This window comes from Lepisma saccharinum, chromosome 26 (genome assembly GCF_977018435.1).
Source record: "Lepisma saccharinum chromosome 26, izLepSacc3.1, whole genome shotgun sequence".
Taxonomy (NCBI): Eukaryota; Metazoa; Arthropoda; class Insecta; order Zygentoma; family Lepismatidae; genus Lepisma; species Lepisma saccharinum.
The window spans coordinates 51,279,414-51,297,422 of NC_139254.1; the positions used below are offsets into that span (position 1 = coordinate 51,279,414).

The window sequence follows — 18,009 nt, forward strand, 5'->3', positions numbered from 1 at the left end:
AGCATCCTCCTACAGACTAGACATGAGTTCTTGCGACTATGACTTGTTTCAGAGGCTACAAGAGCTTCTACAAGAATGTCATTTCAAGATTATCGATGACATAGTGCAGGCCTTAGGGCAGTTTATTGGTAATATAAACACACAGTCCAGGTTTTGGGTAGAGGAGCGGTGGTTGTGGTGGTTTGTTTGCTGTTGCCATTCACACCAATCACAATATTCCTTTTAATGACTGCTTCCAGGTAGCGATCGTCCACTCCTTGCCCCAATCCACCAACACCTCAATACGTAGAAGATGGGAGAGGGTCTACATATCGACCATGAATGCAACCACACCCCCAGGCCTGAACAAGGCCACCCAGTAATGCCCCTCATCCCCTCACCACCACCTTTCCCTAACCAACCCCCCCCCCCCCAACACTCACAGTTTTCAACAAGCCTGGCGAAAGAACCATCTATATATATTTTTTGTGGCACTGGCAACACTTTTTTTTGGTACCTGGCAACACTGCAGGTCATGCTTACTCTTCCTTCTTGTCACCAAGTTCTACAACGTCTCTCTACTCCTGAAGATGTGACATACCATCACGAAAATTTGAATTTTTTCTGTGTCCGGTGAGTGTTTCCTCTCTCCTCTTTCACTTTTTATTTAGCCCTTGTGGCCCTCCTTCCTTTTATCCTATATATATATAATAATAATAATAAACCTATTCTACTGAGGGCTTGAGAAAATTGCCAGAAATTTGGCCACATATGCTGTACTTGGCTAGAGACTATTACCAAGGAATACAGTTATGAGCATGTAATTAATTCTTTTGAAATTATCTTCATATTTAAAACTAAAGAACAAGAAATATTGGCTCAACTGTGGTTACAAAATAGTATTTCCTTACCTTTTCTCCCTTTCGACCTGGTATCCCTGGTGGGCCTGAATAACCAGGTGGTCCCACGGGTCCATTCCTCCCTACCCTTCCAGGAGGGCCTCGCATCCCCTTGTCTCCAGGTTCAGATATGATGAGATTATCAGGTGGGAATATAAGGGATCCAGGGTTGCCTTTCTCGCCTGGGAATCCAGCCAAGCCTGTGGGAAAGATAATGTATTTGTTACAGAACTTTCTAATCTTGTCATGGAGAATACAGCCATAGGCAGCATTAGAGGTGCTCACCATCCAGAGGATGAAGTTCATGAGAACAGACCTCACCCTCACCTTCTGGAAGATGTGTGAGGGTGGTGGCAAGTCATGAGGATGAGGGTGTGTGAGGGTGAAGGAGGGTCAGGGTCAACCTTGCTGGTGAGATATATAGCTAACAGTAACAACAAAAATCTTCATCGGAGAACATTGAACAACAGTCGTCTAGTGACACTATCATCTCTTCATCAGCTACAGGTTCAGTTGTTGCACTTGGATAGTCATAATAGTATTATCATAGACGTTATACTACTGTGAACAGCATTGCTACCTTATTACAGCACTTTTACATAAATATCGGTCTGTACATTACATACAAATGCAAGTTGTAAAGACAAGATATTTGATAAGACATACCGTAACATCATCATCCTTTGCCAGTTTCTGTCTCTGGCTGGGTTGGCATAGAAGTCAAGACTCTCCATTTTTTCCTGGTGTTCCATTACTGCTCTCTTTCCATGGTGTTCCAATCTTGTCCTCTTCTCCTAACACTCTTCACTATCTGTTCTTTCCACCGACATCTTGGTCTCCCCTTTGGCCTTATTCCCACCCCTTGTGCATTGTAAGCTCTTACTAACAGTCTTTCTGCATCCATCCTCTTCATGTGTCCGAACCATCTCATCTGTGCCTAATCTATCCTGTCCTGCAGCTTCACCACACCCACTGTCTGTCGGATCTCCTCATTCCTTATTCTATCCCTTCTAGTCTTCCCCAATATACTCCTTAAAAATTTCATCTCCACTGCCTGCACCTTTCTTTTGTCTCTCTCTGTCATTGCACAAGTCTCTGCTCCATACATAATTATTGGCACATAGTATGTGTTATATATTACCTTCTTGCATTTCATAGGCACATCCCTGTTCCATATTAATCTTCAAATACTTAGATATAGTCCACCACCCATTTGTCCTCTTCTGTTTACCTCCTCATCTATTCTTCCACATCTCTCAATTATGCTTCCTAGATATTTGAAGCTCTCCACTACCCTCAACTCTTCCGTGTCCATCTTTATTCTTGGTTCATTTCTGGCTCTGTTTCTTGTAGTTATGAGCACCTCACTCTTTTCTGCACTGAATTTCATTCCTGCTCTTCTGATTTCCTCATTCCAACTATCAAGCTGTCTCTGTACTTCTTCTTCCCTGTTCCCTCATATTACTAAGTCATCAGCAAACAACAGAGCCTTCATCTCCTCCTCTCCTATCTTCTTCCCCACCTCTTCGTTAATTGCATCCATTGTAATTATGTAGAGCTGTGGGGAAAGAGCACTTCCCTGTTTTAGTCCATTACTTATACTGAACCACTCCGTTCTTCACACTGGTGTCTTCACACAGCTCTGTTTGGCCTTGTATGGGCTCTGCACTCTACACACTATCTCTTCCTCAACTCCTTTCTCTCTTAGAGCCTCCCAAATATTTGTTCTGTCCATGCTATTGTATGCATTTTCTATATCTAGGAATGCCATAATCAAATCATTTCCACACTAGTAGTGCCTTTCCTGCATTTACCTTATGGTGAATATCAGGTCTATTGTTGATCTGCCTCTTCTAAATCCATACTGTTCCTCTCTCATGTTCAGCTCTGTTACTTCCTTATTCTTTTCTCTATTTTCTCATACACCTTTGCTGAGTGGCACATAAGTGTTATTCCTCTGTAGTTTTTACATTCCTTTCTGTCACCCTTCTTGAATATGGACACTGTTAGTCCCTTTGTCCAATCTCTTGGCACTCACTCTCTTACAACACTGTTTTCAACACTCTGTACAGCCACTGCACACCAATCACTTCTGCTTCTAGTATAATTTCCACTGGCACTTCATCTACTCCAGGTGCACTACCTCTCTTCATTCTCTTCAGAGCTTCCTCCACTTCTTTCCATGTGAGATTAACTTTTTCTTTCATGTTTTCTTTTTCCTGCACTTCTTCATGTTTATTTCCATTTTTCACATTCAGCAATTTCTCGAAATGATTTCTTCACATTCTCCTTATTTCTTAATCCTCTTCTACAATGTTTCCCCTTTCATCCCTTAGCTTACAGCTGTCTTCTCTCTCTCACTAATCCATACAATACTTTCTTGTTCCCACCTACATCTTCTTCTAGCACTTTGGCCCATTCTTCCATCCAGTTTTTTCTTTCTTCCTTTACTACTGTTCTTGCCTCTTTCTTATTTTCCACGTACTCTTTTCATGCATTTTGTGATTTAATTTAAGCCATTTTCTAAATGCATCATTTTTGTTTTTCACTTCCTCTCTAGTTCTTTTATTCCACCATGATGTTTCTTTCTTCTTTCTTTTCTTGCTTGTCCTTCCACATACCTTTTCGGCTGCCTGTACTAATTCTGTTTTAAATCTTGTCCATTCTGTTTCTACTCCTTTGGGTTCATCTCTTGGCAATTTTGTTCACAATATTTCTTGATATTTCTCTTCTATCATCTTACATCCTTCTCTCTTGTTCGTCCCTTGAATCATTTATTTTCCATCTCCTCACATCTCCTAGTAGTAGCATGTGGTTGGTACTGTCTAAGTTCTCACTGGGTATTACTTTAATGTTGTTCACTATCTTATTTACTTCCTTGTTTACCAATATATAATCTAATCTAATCTATGATCTAATCTATAATCAGTAACAGATGAGTAAAATAGTTCACAACTGAACCTAGACAAACATGAGTGTAATAAAATACAATGAAATATAAACATTGATACCATTCAAAAGAGATACAGAAGCAACATATTCACTTAGAAACATTTTTCGTTGATCTTCTTGATGTGTGATATTAAAATGGTAATTACAAACTTAGTACTCATGTTGTTCGCGAAGTTGTTTTAGTTTGTTCTATTAATTTTGATGTTTTTAATTTGTTCTATGAATAAATGTTGTTCTAAAAATAGCTTCTATAAGTAGTAATAACTACTACAACCCATAAATAATTCAATTTAATGTTGATTTTTTTCGTGTTACAATGGCTACCTACAGGGTGGTATTTTAAAATAAATTTAGTAGTTTCACTTTTTCCACAAGAAATCTGTTTTTGAAAATTAAACTTGACAGTTTTTTGAATTGTGCAAGTAGTATGCCAGGGCTTGAAAGGCAAGACAATCAGAAAGTGGCACTGGTTCTACAAATTCTGATGGATGTTAGTTTGTTGACAAGATAAATAAAGACCAAATTCTTGGCTCTTGTTCTTTGAAAGGGACATAATTAATGGTGAAAAAAGGCCTAGTATAATAGCTGAACAGCTTTGGATTCACACAAAACATATTGTAGATAAAAATAAATAATTAGAAAGTGAGAAACTGTGACACTTACCAGCACTGCCACCTCGTCCTTGCAATCCTCTATATCCTGGCAATCCTGGAATACCACGTTCACCCTTGATACCTCTTGGTCCTGGCAACCCTGCAAACCCTGGAGGACCAGGGAGGCCATTCCTTCCTGGTTCTCCTTTGTCTCCTCTACCTCCTGGCAATCCTGTAAAGCAAGAAGGAATTAAGAGATTAAAAAATGAAATGCAGAACAAAGTCTTGGCAGGTTCTAACCTTGTATGCATAATTTGGATCCAGACATTATTTCTGCACGATGAATTGCTATGACTTTTAACCACTTGTGCTTTGATCTTTTCAGACATTCATTCCGTATTCATCTTCACAGTAGCGTACAGGGTGGTGAAAAATTTGTGGAAACTTTTTAAAAATATTTGTACGTCACGGACAGTTCTGGGTTGTAACAATTCCATTGAAAGTCAATGGAATTGTTACAATCTATAAGTGTCCATGACGTACAACATAAAACTGCTCTCTAAGTATCTAGATCTAATATACAAATCTATAATATTTAAAAATTTCTATAAACCTATATCTATAAATATCTAAATCACTAACTTTTTCAAAACTTTTATTAGACTAGTAATAACAACAAAAAGAAATAAATATTACAATAAGTGCTCAAAGTTGTTTCCTTTTGCGTCAATACATTAGCGAAGTCGTCTCAGAAAATTATTGACGATGGTTGCACCCTCTTTAACAGTAATTTCGTCACATGCACATCATGAGTGTGTCCACTAATTTGTATGGAATAAAAAAAACAGTTTTAAAAAAATGAAAATAGTTCAAAAGTCTCTGAACTTTTTTGCCACCCTGTATTGTGTTATGTGATCATATGCAGGTAGTTCCTGAAAACATAATGAGTTTGGGGAAAGTAGTCAACATGAGTGGTGCTGATCTCTGTGGTGGAGTGATTAGCACAGCATGCCATGATGCCAGGGAGTCCGGTCTGTAAGATAACTCCTTACCTTTGCAGCTAGCCAAAAGTGACAGAAAAGCGAAGTAAAATAAACAAAATCAGTCAATTAATCAACACGAGTGATAAAGCCTAGGACAGTGGCTTAATAACTATGATTGTTCCAAATATGTGCTTATTTAGTACCGTGCGTTCATTTCGATCTTCAGCCGAGAGATCGGGAGAAGCGTGGCGGGCAGCGCTGACGGAGATGCCGACATTTGCTGCCTGTAATGCCCGTTTATTTTTATGGACATTTACAGACAATTATATAAATATTGCAAAACGAGCACTAACCTGTGTTATAAGGGTACGGTTTTAATTTTAGTAGCTTTGTGGATGTATGTGCTGATGATTTTGACACGCCCATCTCCTTTGAAACACTGCGTAGAGGTTTGTTTGGAGAACGTTCTAACGCTGCACCAATTTCATCGAGTTTTGCTTCGGTTAGAATCCGTCGTTTTTGCTTAGGTGTTTTAAAATTTAACGATCCAGTTTCTCGTAATTTAAGGACAAGATGTCTAACCGTATCTCTATGTGGAGGTGAAACGCTTGGGAATTTCTGTACAAATTGCCTACACGTGTCTCGACACGAGTCTGTTTTCACGTAAGTGTCATACATAAATATTCTTTGTTCTAATGTAAACCTTGTGGCTGTCATTCCAATCGTCTCACTGACACAACGCACATACACACTGCAATAACACAAACAAGTAACGGCAAGTAACCAAGAATAACACTCTTGCGCACAGTACGAAATTAACACGTTCTTGGTTTACATCTGCTCGCCACCATATTCACAGCTCTGTCTTCATCTAGTCGCGAAGGAACAAAAAACTCGAGCTCGGAGATTTCGTATTGCAAGGAAGCTCACGAAAACCATTGACTTTTAACGGTTTCGTCTGCAGCATAATCTTGATACAGTGTTGCACATTCGAAACCTCCAAATGATCTCCATCGACACAAAACTCTTTCAAGGATATAAACTTAAGCAGGACGTTACTGGTCAAAACTATGATTAAAATGTTTTATTATCTGTGGCGCTTAACATCGTTTCTAAAGCGTATTTATTTGTGTATATAAGGGCAGAACCTTAGATGAATTACAGAAGAACTTTTGCGTGTTATAACACAGGTTAGTGCTCGTTTTGCAATATTTATATAAATGTCTGCATATGTCCATAAAAATAAGCGGCTGCAAATGTTGGTATCTCCGTCAGCGCCGCCCGCCACGCTTCTCACGATCTCTCGGCTCAAGATCGAAATGAACGCACTGTACTTCTTACATATAAAATGTTTCTGGATTTGAAATATGTGTTTATTTTTTAAATTAAGGCAAACAACCTAACCACACTAACTGAGCATTGCAAGTGTTAGATAGGCCTACATTCTGACTTGGGCAGCACGGAAAAATCTTGAAACACTAAGGGCACCGTGAAACGAAAAAGTTTAGGAACCCCTGGCCTAGGAGGAATACTTAGCAGTGGCAGAGGCTACACCCTGTCTAGCACTCTGGGCTGGCAGACTTGTTTTGATGGCATGAATCAGAGGACAAAATGGAAGGCAAATTAAAATAAAATTAACAAAGAAAATAGAACGCAGAAAGTCAAATTTTAGCAGTGGCTGTGGGTGATGTCAGAGTTAGCCAGGGTTGACAGAGACAGGTACTTAAAATCATGTGTTCAATCTCCTTAGTGCCACTTACATCCAACTGTTGGGCCTGTGGATGGGGTGTACAGTGGGATCCATGAGTATTACCATGTAAATTGTCCATGACTATTTTCATTAATTATTTTCTTACATCCTATGTGTTTTTAAGCGATGGATTTTTATGTATGCTGATGCAGAAGTTGTCAACAGCTTGTTTTGAGTTTTCTTTTAATTCTTGAAGCTCTTATTGGGTCAAATAAAGTGCACAAACATGGTGATGGACAATTTGCATGGTAATACTCATGAATCGCACTGTACAGTTCTGCCAGTGTGTGTGCTACACTGTTCCTGGACTGTAAATTGACTGGCAGAAGCAGGGTTGGAGATGTCTCCTCAAAGTGACCAATCAGAGAGCAAGATGTCAACTCTGCAGTAACTGCTACATGATATGAGGGAGAGTCCAATAAAACCTTCTTTTTTTGCCTAGTAGATTTCTGAATGGTTGCATACATTTGCTGCAATTTAGCACAGACCTATTGCTGACCTACATATATTTTCAACTTTTGAGTTAGTGCTTGTGTACCTTAAAAATACTAAGTCACTTATGAGCCACTGTGAAGGCCTTTCCACCCATTTGTCTGCGAACTGAGTCCATTGTCGAACTTTCTCCTCCGTCAGTAAACTTGCTGGTGTGGTAAAAATGCACAGAGATATTGAATTTTCATTTGCTGAGAAATTTCTGGAAGATTTAGGATGACAGAGGGCAAGAAACCACTCCTCTTCATTCGTGCAAGTGTGTAGAGGAGGCACCATCTTTAAAAATAACAAAAATGGCATTTTGAAGCTCGCTTGATTAGTGTTACAGCCTTGAGGTTGTTTTGTAAATAACAGTTGATGTAAATTTGAGCTGTATACAGTCTGTCCTAGATTTTTATTGGACTTTTAAGGTTTTCAATTGACTCTCCCTTGTAGATATATTTTAACCTTTTTACAGGGTATATTTATGAAGTTGAAGTAAAAAATGGAGATTGTGAAAGGCAAAAAGGCATAAGTTTGTTAAAGTTGTTTTAAGCCCAGCTTAACTAATCAGAAAGAGGGCTACAGTTTAATAAAATGGAATCCAAGTCAGTGTGCAATGTGCCCTCTTGCCCTTTCCCTTAAGCTCTCCTAAGAATCATGCTATACTTAAAGATTTTTATTTCAAATTATAATGCAAGCAATGATTTTTCTCCACAAAACATTTTCCAGGGTTCACATTCCACTATGATTTCTGCAAACAGTGTAAAGAAACCGACTTACAACTCAGACATACTTTGTATTTGAATTCATTCTGGGGTGATATTCAGGGTGATAAATAAGTATGGAAACACCTATTTAACAAATATGAAACATGATACACAAATGGTAAAATATGAATAAAATATGTACAATATAGACTATAAGCTGAGCATGCACAGATCTACAGTTGTCAAATCACATGATCTCTATTCAAAACCACAATTCACACAGTCAACATGAATGTTCTTTCAGTAATATGATGCCATACATTTAATTTGCAGTGGTGTGCTCAGGAATATGTAAGGTAAAAGGTAAAGTGCATATAGCACCATGTAATGAAGGCACATTCAGGGGATAGGGCCCACATATTATTGATCTCTGCCACTTTGGAGGTGATGTGATCGGCACCATGCTCTGGCTGTCTTTACCTCCACTCATCCCCAGTATGCGACTAGACCACCAAAGATCCCAACAAGTAATTAGATTTAAAATAAGAAAAAGTTTCATATTTTGTCTCTGATACACATTGATAATACATTAAGTCTAATACATCCCAAAAGAATGGGGAAAAATGTTGGTTCTACAAGTTATATATTTATTTTCATTGCCATTTTTCTACAATTAAATGAGTGATGTCAGTTTCCAGGGAAGACTGATTTGATGAGTTCAACCCTCTTCATCTTGAAGTCCATGACTCTGCTCCTGGGAGCGCTACTACTATCTCAAAATGACATGTGGCTGAAATGCAACTTTGCAGTCATAATTGTCATTGAACTCCACGTTCTTTTCTAAAGTGGGACATTTTGTGGGAAAGCGTGGGTGGGTTCTTGAAGGTCTGTGATAATCTTCCCAAGAGGATTTCCTGTGTCAGGAAGTTGTGGAAGATTGTTTTATCAGGAAGACTTGGGCAGATGCCGGGGGCAATGAGCCACAGGTTTAGAGGAAGTGGCCAATGAATGGTGGAATCGCGTGCCAGAACAACAGGACTTTTTAAATGCATTGCCCATTAAGCTGAGAAGGAACCCCAATATGGCTAGATTGATTGATTGATTGAATTGCTTTATTTTACTTTGCTTCTTGTGCCACTTTTTGGCTAATTTGCGAAGATGAGGATGAGTGATGATATGATGAAATTGATGAATGGACACTCACAACATATCCATGCCCAGGACCCAATATGGTTAGACTATAGGGATGGGCCGATATGAAATTTTGGCTGATACTGATACAGTACCGATATAAAATTTACCGATACCGATAACCGATATTCTACCGATCTGATATAAAATTAGAAATGGTCCTTGAAGACCCTGAAATTTTCATTGATCTCGTAATAAATGTGTGTTTTGAGTTGATTGCAATGCAAAAGAAGTTGAATATTTAGACATTCACTTTTTCAGAAAGTAGGGCATGGAAATTATCCATAAAAATTACAACAAAATGGCAGAATTTTGCACTAAATTGTAAGATATTTATTGATATATCGGATCGGTAAAATAATCGGCAATTTTACCGATAAACCGATACACCGATATGTCTATATTGGCCGATACCGATAGAGTCCCATCCCTATTAGACTATCACAGTACGCATTTAGCAAGGTCGCCTCAGATTGTTTTCAACCATTCCAAAACCTATCTGAATATTCATATCCAATCCCTTCTTTACTGTCCCCTGTGAGATAATGCCCAGTTAACATGGAAAACAGATGATTACAGTGAACATACATTTACTCTTTAGTGTACAACAATAAGATACAGCAATACAACACATACACAGAATAACAACCTGCCTCATCACCATTTGTGATGTACAAAGAACCCTAATTTTTACTACAATTAATATTCAAAAGGCTAATAAGAGTAATTAATTTTGTTTCATGGTTTAATCAATATTTGTAACTAAAACTTCCAACTAAACAAATACGTAAGCAATTTACAAAAAATAGTGACAATAATTTCCATCCCTAAATGGTGAAATTCCGACGCCAATACCATCTCATGACTAAAATCCGACTGGCCAAAGAATACTTCCATCCTTACAATCAAACCCACAAGGCAGGTGGTGAAATTGATCACAAAGAAAATTTTGATTGGAAAAATGAAAAGAACATATCAGAATGAATTACCTATCTCCACGTAACCGCCAAACAGATATCTTTAGATACAAGCATTTAATTTTACAAACTTTTGCTAAAACTTATGTATATTACAGAATGAAACAGATATGTACGTGTACCAATTACTTAAAATAACGCACATATGGCCTTTTGTCATAAGATTCCAGAAACCTCTATGCATTCCAAATCTACCATTAGTGAGTGGTGGACTAACATCCCTTGGTTGCATATATGATGTCAACATGTAGGTTCAATGAAGGTTTTATTAGTTTTTTGACCTCTCCTGGGGGGTATTTATGTGATTATAGATTTTAAAGGGGGCAATCAAGTAATCACCTTTTTTAATAGTGGCTACTGATTTATCCACACACTCTAAAATATTTTTTTCTTTAAATAAAAGGTTGATTTATTGTAATTTCTGTGCTATACTGTATTTACGCTTGTATAATGCGCACTCTGGTTTTGGATGGGTAAAAGTGACAAAAAAATTATATCTGGTATATAATGCGCAATACAATCCAGTTTCAAGAAATGGCTTGCTTAGTTGTAGGTTGTAAATCTGTTGCTATGGCGATCAAGAGTGAATGACGTCATACCCATTCAATTGCTCATTCCTTCTTTTTCAAAATATATACTTTTTCTTTCCATGACTAATGTAACATTTATATGAGGTACATTCAGGACCTTCCAAATAGCAGTTAGCAGCACAAGATTTCTTCCATTAAGGAATTTACACACTCCATGTATGTCATATTATTTGACCAGTAATACATTTTAATTTTTATTATCTTCTTCCTTATGTTTTCTTTCATTCAAAGTACCATAAAAATTAGAACGTTTCTTCATTTTTTGATGAACTTATTTCAACCGCATTTCACATTAGTGTCGTTATCTTGTATGGAATACTGTTTCTATTTGGTCTAGGAATTAATTCGTGCAGTTGTTACGCACACATTGAAGCTGTAGTTCAAACACAAAATACATAAATACCTTAAGAAAAATATTGTCCATCGCGAGCCACCACTTTCGCCCATCTGTCAGGCAAGTTACGGATTCCGTGGCGAAAGAAGTCCTCATCCTTTGAAGCGATCCAGTCAGAGACCCATTTTTTGATATCTTCTGAAGAAGTGAACCGCTGTCCAATCAAATCGTTATTCATGCAATCGAACAAGTAGTAGTCCGAAGGAGCAACGTCTGGTGAATACGGCGGGTGGGGTAAAACTTCCCATCCGACATTTTCTAAATAGGTTTTGACCGGTTTTGCGACATGTAGGCGAGCGTTATCATGTTGAAAAATAAGTTTATCATGTCTGTTCTCCCATTCTGGTCGTTTCCTGGCCAGAGCTTGCTTCAAACGCATTAATTGTCATCGATAACGTTCTCCATTAATAGTTTCACCCGGTTGCAGCAGCTCATAGTACACCACACCTTTCATATCCCACCATATGCACAGCATAACCTTTGTACAGTGAATATCTCATTTCGGTTGTGATGGATCTGGTTCACCTGGCTTCACGCAGGCCTTTTTTTGTTTCGGGTTCTCGTAATGGATCCACTTCTCATCGCCAGTAACAATGCGATGCAAAAACACCTTTCTTTTCTGTCTTTGAAGCAGCAATTCACAAATGGTTTTTCGTCTTTCAACGTCTCTGTCTTTCAATTCATGTGGAACCCAATGTGACATCTTTTGAATCATTCCCATGGCTTTGAGGCATTTGGAAACTGTTGTTTGATCAACGCCTAATGCTTCTGCAAGTTCTTCCTGCGTTTGACACGAATCCTGATCGAGCAATGCTCTCAATTCTTCGTCTTCAAATTTTTTTGGCTGTCCAGGTCGCTCTTGGTCTTTCAGGCCGAAATCACCACTTCTAAACCGTGCAAACCACTTCTGACACGTTCGCTCAGCTAGCGCATGATCACCATGCACTTCCACCAAAATACGATGACTTTCGGTAGCACTTTTCTGCATGTTAAAGTAATGAAACAGAACACCCCGCAAAAACACTTTATCTGGCACGAACTGCGCCATGTTCAGTTGACTACAAAATGCTGTTGTTGACGCGTCAATCAACTGCCCTATACTACGAACGATGCGCGCTGACAGGAGTTTTCAACGCATGTGTGGATACACAGAACTGTGGGACGATACACTCGTTACGCCATCTCTTGTCCAGGCGCACGAATTAATTCCTAGACCAAATATATTCAGAAACTGCAGGATTCAAGCTTTACAACGATATATAACATGAGAGAGTTCCGTAAACATGAAAAATCAATGCAAGTATCCCAAAATCATGTAATGACCCTGTACGGTTTCATGTTGGCTGTCTGAATTATTCCGAGCATAATACGCACCACAGTTTTTGGGGGCAAAAATTTTTGAATAAAGTGCGCATTATACATGAGTAAATATGGTATTTACTACTACACCATTCTAAAATCCTACTAAATCCAACTAAGGAACATGAACTAGATTGATTGATTGATTGATTGATTTGGTTTACTTTATTTCTCTTTCACTCTGTCACTTTTGGCTAATTATGAACATGAGGATGAGCGATGAAATGAAGAAATTGATGGACACTCACAAAGAACAGCCATGCCTGGATCAGGATTCAAACCCAGGACCCCTGATGATGTAGCATGCTGTGATAACCACTCCAGCACAGAGGACGGTGAAATAAACATGGACTGGAATGCCAATGACAGATCACAGATTTCATGGGAAAACCAGTGATCAAAATAGAGTTGGATGCAAGGGATGGTATTCCCCAGCTAGGAAAAAATACACACAGTATCCTCCAGCTAGGAAAAAAATACACACAGTATCCCTGGCTAGGAAAAAATACACACAGTATACCCCAGCTAGGAGAAAATACACACAGTATCCCCCAGCTAGGAGAAAATACACACAGTATCCCCCAGCTAGAATCATGGCTTAATACATAAGGATGCAAGTATGGGTAAAAATTATGCAGACGATTTTGAAATATAATTACAGTTGAACCTGAGTTGTACGTATGTCAAGGTGAAGAGAAAATAATATGAATAACCGCGAATTACTTACAAATCAGATTTAGATACCATGTCATATCATTAGTAAATACTGTAATTCTATCTATTTTGAGGAACAAGATATGTACGTAATATAGGTAATTTCTGCCATAAAATGATAAATTAACGAATCTGAAAGTTTAATTCTTAAATACATTACATTTGCAACTTTATTAGTGAACACTGTAATACTGAAATACTACTATAGTTTTACTACCCAATTTTTTAAAAATTGGCTAAAACAGCATTTATTTTACTGATGACTGTGCAAAGTGTGGTATAAACGATGCCTAAATCTGCAGCTATTTTATTTTTAGCTCTATGTGGATTAGCGTTCACTTTCCGTATAAATTTTACTTTCTGGCCAAGCATGAAATTTTTCCTCTTTCTGTTCTCCATGACTGACCAGTAGCAACTGAAAACCGTAACTTCTGTGACATTGTTGTAGCTTGGTTAGGTACAAATCAACTGTATTTTATGAAAATTTGTATGTATAATACAGTATTATGTATAAATGCATTACGTACAAATAAGGTTTTATTAACACATTTTTGAATTATATTTTGCCAGGAGTAATTTACATACAAACCAGAATTACGCAGAAATGAGTTATGTGTAAAGCAGTCTCAGTTGTATTTGCATGAGGCCACCCTCCTCACTAACATTTCCAGTGAATCCTTCAGACTGTCGGGACCTTAAGTCAGCTGTGAAACTTTGCTAGTTCTGCTCACAAGAACTGTAGAAACACTGCCAGGGTAAATTTCACTCAATGCATGCTTATATGTTTTAGTTTGGTACAACATGTTATTTTTTTTAATAATTGTTATCAATTGTATAATACAATAAAAATATTCAAAATTTAAGAAGTAATTTTGCTTGTGGGTAAAATTTTCTCAGCGTGCATCCTTACTTCGTAGCAGAGAACACGCATCCTTCCAGGTAAAGAGATAATCCCACACCTATTAATACTTCAAGCACTAGGAAAAACAATGTAATAAGGAGGATCAATTTACCTGGCAAACAAACTCCACAATCATCGCCTCTGAGACCCCTTCGCCCTTTTTCTCCAGGTCTTCCATCTAGACCTGGAAGTCCAGGAGCTCCTGGAAAACCTGGAAGGCCAGATTCACCGGTTGGGCCTTGTATCGGAACTCCTCTTCCTGGAAAACCTTTGGGACCTGTAAGGATAAAAGATCATGGTGACAATTTTGTATGCAAATGCATTAATGGGTAAGTGTAAAGATAAATATAAAGAATCAGATCATTATTAACACTACAATGGTGGGAGAGGTCAAAATGACCCCTACCTTCACCATTCCTTTAATAACTATCCCATTTTTCTTATTTTTTTCCCTCGGTATTTTGTGACTTTTCATAATTCTTTGGCCTTTTTAAGATGATTGAAATCTACAAAATATAATTTATTTCTGTGAAATTTCATGTTATACCACTAGAACAGCGGGAGGGGGCAATTTGACCCTAGTAAAGTTTAATTTATGCATGCTGCAATATCAGTTTTAGGTTGCGGTTCCTGTGTCATCCTGTCTTTAGCATGTTCCCACTTGTCACAGTTTACATGTCGTCATGTAGGTAGTGTTCTTGGACCAGGAAGGACGTCTCCGAACATGACCCATCAAGTAGCAGTTTCTCGTGGTGAAATGTTGCATATTCTAGAGCAGTGGTTTCCAACTTCAAAAGGTCCGAGGGCCAAAATTATATCCAGCAGTTGATAGGCGGGCCGCGGGGGGGATTAAAAATTACAAAAATTGTAAGTACTGAACTGAAAATGTAGTACTTTCTCATGACCTAAATTTCTAAAATGAGGCAATGAAACAATGGAATTACAAATCAAAATTGTATAATTACAATTTATTTCACAAAAACCCAATACTTATTGATGAATTGAAAGAAATTAAAGACACACCATACAAATAAGAATCCTTCATAGTAAGTGTTCAATGTGAAAATTGAGCCCGATCTGCTTCTTTTATTAAAGTTGTATTTGAATTTCTGTATTTGAAAGTCTCAGAAGGTGAAGCAGTGAAGAATCTGTCAGTTGGCTTCTGTAGCGGTTCTTGATGAACTTCATTGAAGAAAAAACACTTTCACACGTGTATGTACTGTCGAACATCGATGTCATTCTTTGCCCAAAACTACGAAGGTTTGGAAAGCTTTCCTTTCAAAGGTATTTGAAAAACTTTCTTGTCTAGTTTTAAGGAACACATCGCCTTGCAAATCACGCAATTCAAGTTGGAGAGAAGCTATTTTAATTTTCAATCTTACGTTTTTTGGAGATATTGCTCATTTCGGTATTTGTACAAACTTTAACAATCAGTCCCAGTACAATCCGAGTTGGAACACTGGAAATCTCTTCGTACTTCGTGCGTAGTAAAACAGATCTCTATAGCGCCTCTCTGCATTTTGTTTCTGAACACAAAGAGTGAAGCCTTCGCGGAAGCGGGTGGGTTCATTCCACATAGCGAAGGGTTGGAATGCATGGTGTGAAGAGAAAGTTACGTCACTTTAGATTCTTCTGATTATCATTATTGACTGCAAAATCAATTCCACCTGTGATATTGTCTTTCTTCACAGAGCATCCGTTCCTTCAGTAAAAAAAGAACGTATTTTAATAAAAATACATAAAATTAATGTATTTTGCAAACTGGCTTCGCGGGCCGCAGAAAAAGGCAACGGGGGCCGCATGCGGCCCGCGGGCCGCCAGTTGGAAACCCCTGTTCTAGAGAGTTCAGTTGTTTATTATTATAATTTTTATTTGTAATCAAAAAGTATCACAAACCACCTAAACACTTTGATTATAATACACAAAGGATAGAAAATAATATAACTTAAGAAAATGTCCCCATTCCAAATGCATTTCTTATGAGGGATCAAAATGACCCCTTTCCACTGTTCTAGGGGGGTATCAGATCCTTCAGCATTCTAGTGTTAAAAAAAGAGAACCCATGTTTTCACATGCATTCATATTAGTAATTAGCACATTTGTCCACCAGTCATAAACTCAGTCTACCAAGGACTGGCATGAGTGCAGGTGTGGGTAGTATACTTTTTGCTCATCAAGCTTTCAACACATTTTGTGACATGTTTTTAGAGTTATTAAAGTAATTTTATTCACAAGGAATGCCACATTAATTTGTGATTTTCTGTTCATGTGTTAATTGATAAATAAATTTTTACCTGAAAATGATGAAATTGTTAACATAAGAAAAATAAATATTTATGTGCCAAATTAACCATGGATCGACAGCCCTGGAAGGGCCTAGGCTGGTCTCCCTCCCACAATCCTACCTAGAGGTGTGCAGATCTTCAACCAGTAATGGGGGTGATGTGGGGTCAGCATTATAGGAGAGTTCCGAGACCGGGTTATGCTACTCATTCGTAGCTCCCCAATTTCCGCATGATGGTGGGTTGCCACCAGTCCTATACACAGGCCAAGAACCTAGAGAATGAACTCAGGTGGACTCTAACCAATGCAGTCCTGCAGTCGGAGTCCAAAGCACATCACCTTAGACTGCAAGGCCATGGAGGAGGACTTATGTGCCAAATTGGCAACACTGAACCTTTAAATGATAAATACTTCTTCAGATAGCCTGGTATAAATCAGGCAAACCACCAGCAAATCAAGTCAATGGATTACTAACAATAAGACAGTTCATGTAAATGGCAGAATAGACTGATTGTATACATGAAATTTTAATTAATGGAATATAAGATTAGTGTATAGACACCCGCCTTAACCCTAAGTTGCCCAGATTGTTTTCCTAATATTAGCCTCAACACCCAGCTTGTTTTCAGCATGCAAATTGAAATTTCATGCTGCTTTAAATAAAATTTAATATCTCGGAAAATACAGATTGTAAAACCTCATTTTATTCAGTACATGCTGATTAAAAAATGCAGTACTAATTAGAAGAAGAAAACAAAAAAATCATAAATTTGAAGTTTGTCTTTCCCCTCTTGAAACAATGCCAGAACAAGAGGGTACAAAAGTGCTCCTATGTATTGTACAGTGTGTCCGAGAAAATATATACCAATAAAGAATTTAAATAACTCAACAATCGTTAACGACAGAAATGTCAAATAACATTTATTTGGAAGAGAAAATCATATAATTTTTTTAACCAAAGAAGAAGAAAAAAATTTCACCTTAGTAGATCTCAATGTGTGCTCCTTTGATGGTGTGACAAACATCAAGGCGGTACTCAACCTCCATCCAAGTGTTCTTCAACATTTAATGAGTGACGGAGCCACATGCATCGATAATTCTTTCACTGAGATCATTGAGGTCTTGCACAGGTGTCTCGTAAACTATAGTCTTCACATAACCCCAAAGGAAAAAGTCCAAAGGAGATCAAGTCTGGTGACCGTGGTGGCCATTTAATGGGTCCACCCCTCCCAATCCAATTATACCAGCGAAATTGTTATTAAG

The 18,009-nt window shown here is 38.0% G+C and overlaps 1 protein-coding gene across 1 annotated transcript in view; it reads right to left on the reverse strand.

Moving 5' to 3' along the window:
* The window catches only part of LOC145979562 (uncharacterized), a 339,077-nt gene that overhangs the window by 106,234 nt on the left and 214,834 nt on the right, over positions 1 to 18,009 (reverse strand). The window contains exons 11-13 of the mRNA XM_083112535.1: positions 14,576 to 14,740; positions 4,494 to 4,655; positions 891 to 1,078 (exon numbers count right to left, since the gene is read on the reverse strand). Coding sequence (XP_082968661.1) covers positions 891 to 1,078; positions 4,494 to 4,655; positions 14,576 to 14,740 — 515 coding nt within the window. The remainder of the gene's footprint in view (positions 1 to 890; positions 1,079 to 4,493; positions 4,656 to 14,575; positions 14,741 to 18,009) is intronic.